Source organism: Etheostoma spectabile, chromosome 2, assembly GCF_008692095.1.
Source record: "Etheostoma spectabile isolate EspeVRDwgs_2016 chromosome 2, UIUC_Espe_1.0, whole genome shotgun sequence".
Classification (NCBI taxonomy): Eukaryota; Metazoa; Chordata; class Actinopteri; order Perciformes; family Percidae; genus Etheostoma; species Etheostoma spectabile.
The window spans coordinates 23,949,959-23,959,500 of NC_045734.1; the positions used below are offsets into that span (position 1 = coordinate 23,949,959).

The 9,542-nt window shown below is 39.6% G+C and overlaps 1 protein-coding gene across 1 annotated transcript in view; it reads left to right on the plus strand.

Annotated features, from left to right (window-relative positions):
• Positions 1-9,542, plus strand: part of sdk1a (sidekick cell adhesion molecule 1a) — a 259,374-nt gene that overhangs the window by 108,997 nt on the left and 140,835 nt on the right. Inside the window, 1 exon segment of the mRNA XM_032542220.1 lies at positions 3,198-3,331. Within this exon segment, the coding sequence (XP_032398111.1) occupies positions 3,198-3,331 (134 nt within the window).

Here is a 9,542-nt window from a genome sequence, read left to right on the forward strand (position 1 = left end):
GTGTGTGTGTGTGTGTGTGTGTGTGTGTGTGTGTGTGTGTGTGTTTTCGGCCTTGCATTGCAGACACCCTACTGTACTGTTTATTAAAAATGGGTCTTGGGGCCAGACACTTAATGAAAGACCAATCTGGCTTGGTGCTCTGGTTCAAAAGAGTCTGGGGCGGGGGAGAGGGGAGGTAAGACGGGACAGTCAGGGGGGACGATTGAGAGAAAACTAGAGAAAGAAAAACGCAAAGAAAATTGGATGAAACCAAGAAACAAATGTGCAGATTGTAATCTGAGGGAGAATGGAAAATTGGATATATTGTAAGAGAAAGAGGCAGAGAGGCTATTTCATATTATTTGAGCTCAGGTGAGGGATACAGGGAGGAATGCAGGAGGAGAGGTGAATAGGATGCAGTTGATATGTATTTTAATTTCTCTCTTATGCCTGGGGATAAACTGTCACACATATATGCACATAAGCATGCAGAGTCATGCACTGTTTTACAATTGAGTTTGTGTTTAATTAAAAGCCTGAACAATTATGTTTAATTAAATGTAGAACTAAAATGGAGCAGAAAGTCGTATGTTGAATTTATGTTTTATTAAATCTCAACTACATCAATTCAGCCATCCGTCAGAATGAAAAGATGCACAAAATGTGCTGCATGCCTATTTGTATGCCTGCTATTGTGTCTGACTGACTGTATTGTAACTCTTAGGATGAGAGTGTATAACCACCCTCCAGCTACTTAGAACAAATTGGGTAAAATTTATTATTTTTTGAAGGGAAATCCACGTGATTTTAGATTGCCCGACATCTTGTGGGCATAGTTAATTTCTTTCCCTCTGTGTCGCTTTTTCGTTATAAAAGTTCCATGTTGAAAATCAAGTCTGAGACCTCCCAATTTGGAACCAATCGAAGTGTGAAGGAAATTGCTGTAGCCATCAGACAGTGTCATCACAGGTAATTGTAAATAGTACACATAAACTGGATATGTAAGTGAGGAAAATACTGCATCACCAAAGCCTTTGAACTCAACAAATGTTCAATTGTTAATACGCTATCTTAATTTGTCTTTCTGCATTCTCAAACCCGCCCACGGAGCTCCTTTCACTGTTAATAGCTTGGTGGATTTAGATTCCCTCAAACCTCCCAGGCTCTCTCCATCCTTAGACACTATAGGCAAATGGAAGCCTGCCTGTCTATTAATCAGCTGGGTGCTGGGTAAAACAGATGTGATAAAATGGGCTGGTCAGTGCAGTTAATGAGCTTAACAGCAATAAATTGCATTATAGACCTCGGTGAGGATGCAGTATCTATCCTCACTGTGGAACCAGTTGTGGAGAACAGGAGAAGGGTTTGGTAAAGCCTCTTTTTCAGGCAGTGAGAAGCGGTTGAGTGCACACGCATACATGCACACACAAAGTAACATACACTCACACAAATACAGTGTCAGTGTTGAGGCTCTGACTCTTGTGGATGTTCTTCTTGGAAATCACACTGAATAAAATTAGACCTGACGAATTCTGTCTGTATGTGAGTGTGTGTTTGCGTTGTGTGCGTGTGTGCGTGCGTGCGTGTGTGTGTGTCAAACATCCCCACGTACTCTCTTCTCCTCTCTCCTCAATCAATATAAAGTTCAATCAGCGGTTTTGCGTGTTGCACATACAAACACTTCCATGAATACTGTTTGGAGCTATCATGGTCTCACCTCCATGGGTGCGTCAACATGGTCGTCTCTAAACTGTGGATGATGGTAGATGATATTGGTTGGACTCAATTTGGTTTTGCCAGCATGCTGCTTATAACACTGCAGCACCAGTGGAGTGGAGGCGCCATATGAGGTGATCATCTGATAATCAAACAGCAGCAGGTAGTCACTATGCTGTTTTAATCTAGTTCAATCATTTCCAGCTTTAAAAGTGTCGGCTAAGACAAAGAAGTGCTGGGACTATTTTGACTCAGCTTGATACACGGGATATGATACACCTGATATGGTGTGGATTCAGGTCGGCGTAAGTAGCATGTGCTGCTTTGTGTGCAGAATTGAAATTGAGTGGAAACTACGCCCAACTGGCACTGTACCGATCCAGTTTTGAGGAGCACACATCGCTGCCAATTCAACATTGCTAAACAATGCTCACAGAAACACATCTTACAGATACATACACTTGCAGATGTTTGTTCAAATAAATGTCTGTCCAAATCTAGCACACTCCTTTTCCAAAGACAAAATGTGTTTAAACATGTAGTGTTTGGGATCATCCACATTTCATATCTTTTCTTCTATTCATTTTTTATTTATGTATCTTCAAATCTGAAGTTTGTCTTGCAGTGCTTTACAATCTTAACACAGCATGCAGGATGTAGCTGTGTTGCGGGAGCACAGAATCAGACAATTAAAGTCAATAAGAATAAAAAGACTATCATCTCACTTTAATATCCTCCCTTTGGTCGTATTGATTTTATTTCAGTGTCAGTTCTCAGGTTAAAATATTGGGAGATTTACTTTCACTGACATGCTGAAAACACAAGAAGCGTTACTAAAAACATCAGCCTGCACTTCCTGCCTGGCGGCATCTGTTCCCAGGCACACAAGTTCAAACACAGGAAAATCTGAGCTCTACGAATATATTTTTTACCCTCCTCGACTCGCTCCTGCTATTCTCTCCCACACCGTTTCCCTGAAAAATCAACTCTTCCTATTATACTCCCCTGAAAAGCAACAGTAAACAAAGTCTGTTTGTAAGTGATTGTTTCTTATCTATGAGAACAGTGTTAGATCTTGTGGGTTTGTGATTGTGTGTGCTCGTGTATATTGTATGTGTGTGCTGTATTGATCACTACTGGTACACAGGGAAATAAAGATGGACCTGTGTAAAGAAGGAAGAACAACAACACAATACACAAACAACAAGAATGGCCAAAAAGAATGAAAGAGGAGCCACATATCAATCTGAGACAGGAGGAGAGATTTATTTAAGCTCTCGGAATCCTCTTTCCTTTCTGATGATTGTATTCAATGTTTCCTGCTCCCCCATATGAATTCTAAATGATCCATGTACCAAATACTCTCCTCTTGTCAGATTCTTAGTTTGAGCAGTGTTACTGTCTCAGACGGAGGAAAAACACAAAAAGAAGGCACGTTTTGCTTTTGGTTGTTGTTCTTGTGTTTTCTAATCCTTTGATGTCTGTGCCTTTCTGCCCTACAGTGCAGTCACTTTGGACAATCAGCTGGTCGTCTTAGCAACCACTGCAGCGGACGCTGGCCGTTACCACGTAGAGGCGGTGAATGAGATGACAGGAGAGAATGTGACAAGTCCTGCTGTCTACCTGAGCATCTCAGGTAAAAAAAACAACAACTTCTGCCCGATTGTCAAAGCTTTGGGTGTAATGTCGAACAACGCTGCTTATTAAAGTGGTGTAAGTTTACCAAGTCACAATCCGTAAATAAAGCCGTGCAGCATATTTAAATCTCACAAAGAAGCTTAGTAATCAAATAGGACTGATTGTGGATTAGAAGATTAGTCTTTGAGAAATAGCAGCTCCCTCATTAATTGACTTTGCTTCACCTTTTTTAGGCTTTTGGGGACTGGAGCATGATTGGGTTCTCAATCAGGGTTGGGATTTGATAGCACTTTCATGGATCTGAATTCATTTTGCAAAAAACTCAAAGATTCAGTTGAAATCTGCACTGTTTGTTGGCTCAGAAAGCAGTTTGAGTGACTGCATAATTACTGTTGACAACCCGTACATACGACCTGAAAGGAGACGAGCAGCAGAGGATGTGAAAGATGATTAAAGACGTATCTGACACATCAGAAAAATTGATGGAATCAATTTCATTTTGAATTTGCAGGAATTCTTTTTTTGTAAACTACTTGATCCAAATGCAGGAGGCCCATTAAGTTGAGAAGCTTAAATTATTGATATCATATGGATGGAAGTTGTGAGCTTCCAACAGCTGAAATTGACGTGACCCAGCCAGTTTGTTTCATCAGAGAAGACTCACCACTCAGGTAGTGTTGTTGAACTACAATTTAACACTGTCCAATCATGATTGTAGAGGGATGTTAAGTGGTGTTACGAGTCCAAGTCAGAGTTTTTAACGCCACACATTTTGGGGTTAAACAATTAACCAGCAAAAGCAAGAAAAAGGAGAGGGAGAGAGGCCCTTTTACCTGAATGTTTTGCACATTGATGTTAGTAAAGGCAGGCTAGAGATAAGCAAGACAATAAAAGAGTTGGAACTCTTTGATCTTTTATATGGGTATTTTACTAATCTGTACCCACATCCAAAATGTTAGCAAGCTGCTTATCAGTGTGCTATTTTTGAAATTCAGTTCAATTCAGTCCTTTTTGAGAGGTTTGGAGGTTATTATAGCCTAAATCCTAAATCCAGTTTTGATAGAGATACTGCTAGCTATTTGTTGGTATTTACAAAAATATTAAAATCATAGTTTCTATAGCTGTTGATATGTGTTTTTATGTTTTGTTAAGTCGTGGCAGCATAGTTTTAATTCAAGAACACTTGAATTCATTCATTAGGTTTGGTTAATGAATGGCATGCGGTCATTTGTTCATTTAGGAAGAAATAGGCTACACTTACAAGAACTAATATGTAAATTCTTTGCTTCTCCCTCTGTGTTCCTGCCTTAGTCACAGCCTTTATGGCTGAATCACTTCATATCCCTCTCTCTATGTGGCTTCTCCTTGGAGGCCAGAGATTAAACTCTCCTGTCTAACAGTCCTTCAGCTGAAGTGTTCACTATGGTTAAATGAAAGGAGGAGAGAGGGAGGGAGGGAGAGAGGGAGGGAGCACTTTGTCCCTTGTGGCTGTATAGAGTTTTAATTAGATTCTCTTTACAGGGTTGTATCCTTTGGCATCCTTTGTCACAAATGCACACACTGACACACACACACACACACTCACATAAATATACGCACAGTACCTTGTTACAGCTGTCAGAGTGGAATTCTCCCTTGGGCATTTTTTAGTAAGGCTTCACTGATCAGTCTCCGGCCATAAACGTCTGCGTGCGCATGTGTTTGTTTTTGTGTATCAGTGTGTACTTTCTACAATAAACATTTCTTGGGTAAATATCCTTTGCAATAAGGCAGCAGGTTTGATTCCATTATTTGTTATTGAGATCGGAGAGGACTAGAGGAAAGAAGGATTCAATAAAAACTGGAAAACAAGTGAAAGGATGAAACAAACAATGAAACAAACAATGAAACATGGAAACATATGTGTTCTTGCTTTATTTTCTAAGTCAGTCCTCGATATTAAACCTTTAACAGCACATTGTTCGGTTGGTTCGTTTTGGAAATGGAAAAAGGGGCTGCAGTTGGGAATGTATTTGGATCATATTATATGTGTTTGTCACATAGCAAACTACACTGATAACACTGCAGGATGACAATGCAAAAAAAGTAAAAAAAAAAAAATCAATTGTGAATTTGGATTGAAAAGATGCTTGTATTGAGTGTACAAACTGAGTAGGAGACTGGGCCTATTAATGATAGCAATCAGTCAAGGTTTGCTAGCCGGAAATTTGAGGATAATTTCAATTTTGTGCAAATGAGATTAAATTGAAGCAATGAGCAATTCACCAGGTTAACTGATGCAAGACAACATGTGAATTAACTCATGCACAGTGTGTTTTTTGTGTTCACCTGCACCTCCTCCTCTTCTTTTTTTTTTTTTTCTTCTTCGTTTTTTTTTTATATTTCCTGTCCTATCTCTTTCTCCTTCGATTTCCTGTCTCCCCTCTTTTCACTTTTCCATTCCATTAAACAGCTTGTACAGGATGTGAAGACAAAAGTTCATTGCTGTCAGTCAAATGTTCTATTTCTAAAAATGTTGTCTTTCTTTTCAGAAATTTAGAATAAATGAGAAACGTATTTCCTATTCTTACCCTTTCTTACTTGACTTGAGCCTTGTGCTCAACAGAGAAGAACAAGAGAAAGAGGATTGGTAAAGAAAGAGCCAGAAAAGAAAAAAAACTTTATGAAGTAAGTTACTGATGTAGACTGAGAATATGACCAACAACCTGTTATTGTCTGGTAGAAAAAGCTCTTTCACACACGCACAGGCATTAACACTTATGCAGTCACATTTATAAGAGCTGCTTGTCACATTCATGCTGTGTTCAGATTGACACTCAAAATCTTTTGGCTAATCCACAAAGCCTGTAAGAGCTGAGAAAAATGGTACACAACCCACTGTATGACCTGCCCATTTGACGGATCATTTATCTGCATGTCCTTGCTCACTATCCTGTAAGTGTGGCCTAGACTGCTTAAAATAAAAAGCACTAACTGTCATCCGTGGTCGAGCTGCAACAGCCACAATTGATAGCAGCTCAACAGCTTGGTGAGAGGTCAGACACTGTAATCACTGGAAGAACAGCCCGCCTCTAACAGAAACAACTCCTGGAGGCTTCTTTTTCTTCTTTTCGTTTTTAGCACCGCTGACAACATATGGTGTTTGAAGAGATTTTCAGATAGTTATCACTGCATACTGGACGTGACAGATTGGAAGAAGATGGATCTATTCAAAGTAACACATGTGCTCTACAACGTGTCCCAATATCAAGTCAACACAATTCACATCAACATAGTCACTTCGGGGAGGGAGGGTCAAATTCAAGGTGTAGAACTGGTATTAAGTTACTGTATACACATGTGTAATCAGTGTGTTTGCATTAGGCAGAAAGTGAGTTCTAATTGCCTCGGGGCATTTCTGTTAGTTACAGGACATGAGGATTCTTTCTCCAATTAAGTAAGCTTCATACATACCTGCTATCATCTCTCTCTGCCTCTCTGTTTCTCTATAACATACACACACCGGCACACACACATTTACACACACCTCAGCCTGTCAATCAAAACAGCAGTTAGTCTCCCTGTAGGCCAGAGGAGTGTGGGCATGTCTGTGTGCTTCTCTTCAGTTCACAGTGGTGAAGGTCTTTGTAGATTTGTACATTAGACCATTAGAGCAGCAAAAATATCCCCAAAGAGAGCATTCACTGGAGGACTATTCACACACAGACACACATTCACACACACACACACACACACACACACACACACACACACACACACACACACACACACACACACACACACACACACACACACACACACACGACAGGCCTGCAAACGTACACATGCTTAAGATACATGCCCGGAAACACTACGCATATCATGAAACAGACATGAAAGACATGCACTTTACAAAATGAAGAAACAAGACAAAACGGATTAAAAATCAGACAACCCAAGATAAAGAAGTTATGATCCTATATGCACAGATCTCTTATATATATATATATATATATATATGTATGTGTATATATATATATGTATGTGTATATATATGTAAAACAACAAGAGAGAGGAGTGTGCATGGAGGGTAGGCGGGAGAAAAGAACAGAAGGCAGAATGAGAGATGAGAAGAAAGAGAGGGCAGGAGATTGTGGCAGACGACTTTATGCTGATATAATTACTGTAGCACTTTAAATGCTATCTCAGCTTTGGGCTTAATAGTTGATCAACTGCCTTTATCTTTTCTATAGAGACGTCAGTAATGTCACGCTTGTTAATGATTGCTGAACTGCAAAAATAGATGAGAATATTACACACGTACATAAAACGCCAGCTTACCGAGTTTGACTTTGTTTGACACAGAGTACTCCAGCGGTTTAGTAATTCACTTCCATGAAGTTTGGGGACTTGCATGGCAGTTACATTTTTTCTCTTTAAATCAATGCAGGCTCACGCTTGGCTCACGAGGCGAGAAAATAAGAATAGAATAAAAATAATGCTAGGATAAAAAACGAGCACTGTGAAAGGTTTGGCTACAAACTCAAATGGCTTCTCTCCTGTATAACTAACCTCGTCAGACATAATAACTGGCGTATCCGCCAGGAATCCAAAATGCCGCCACACAATGATTTAAAAGTGGCGGGTAGGGATGGGTACCGTTGACAGTTTATTACCTATAATTTGATGCCAGTACCCTTTTCCGGTACTTTCCCTCTGTAATACCAAAAAGAGTATTTCAGTTGTAAAAATAATTCCAAACTTATTTATCCTATTTACTTAGAACATTTTGTTGTTTATTTAGAACATTTTACAAACCACACAAAATATAACACCTCCCACTACCACATGTTAACCCCATGTATCCCTTGTTTAAAATCAGTTTAATTCCTATTTCTTTCTTTTTTTGTGATAATTTTTTTAAATTATTTTTATATATTTAAGAAACACCAACAGTTAGTTACAAACAATTAGAAACAATAACAATAAACACTGAGACGGAGAATGCGTCCCAGGGCCAAAATATTAAAATAAAAAAGACGGGAGGGAGGGGAACAAAACAACACATGCAGAAATGATATTTCATATTATATCGCAGCAAACGCTGTCTGCGTGAATTTTTGAAAACTGTAACCCCACTTGCGACCACTTTTCGGGCATTGCTAAGACTCACTGTGACTTCAACTGCTGAGGCGATGTAGTCCCTCTCCGTCTGCACCTCTGTGTGTGTCAGAGCTGAGCCGCGCGCTACGTGAAACATGCAGAGATGCTCGTGCTCATGTGCTCTCAAGTATCGAACTTTGACACTGCTTGATTTAATGTGAATTTGTCCTTGGTAGTACCGACGTAATTCTGAACTTTTCACATCTTTTCACCTTGACGAGAAATATTATCACATTTTAATACCGTTAGAGCTCATCATACCTCTAGTAGAGGCCAATATGTCCTGACTTAAATGCAATTGATTGCATCTTGTTAGAGCTTTGTTGCCGCATACATGCTAACATCTTTTAAATTCCACAATATTACTTTGTAACACAGGCGTTTTTACGTTTAAATTTGTCTTCAAAGCCAAGCTGAGAGGACTTGACAAAGCCCCCTCTACAAAATAAATCTTTCCACAGGCTCAGAGTCGGATTTCCCATGACTAGTAAACTGGTCTGAATGAGTAAAATCTGCGTAGTTCCCCTTTAAAATGCTCTACATATTGTACCTCCATAATTAGGGTATGGTCAAAGTCAATGCAAACTTTCTACAAAGTTTCCAGAAATAAGTTCTCTTGAACACAAGAAGGTTGGAAGACGTTCCAGCTCGTCTTTGAAACTTCATAGTTCTGCACGTTAATGATTTGAGTTATAAATTTGATTCTGCTGAATAAAGAACAGAGACAATCAGTATGCAGTTATTTCCTCAAGTATTGTATACAGAGCAAATATAGAGCAGCGCAGTCACAAAGCAGAGACAACGAGACGAGGCAGTGCCGCAAGAGCAATGCAGAAGAGAGCTCAGGGACGGATTGGTTCCAAATGCATAAAGCATTGTAAAATAACTTTATAACCTTTCATAACCTTAATCATTACATGTATGTGTTGGGGAGGCCGTAGGAGTCTGAGTTTGATTACCTCGACTTGGTGATTGGAAGAGAGTCTGTCTGAGTTTGATTATGCCTCCTGTTGGAGACCGCCCTGGTGACTCTACTCACTCACTCACTCACACACACACACACTCAC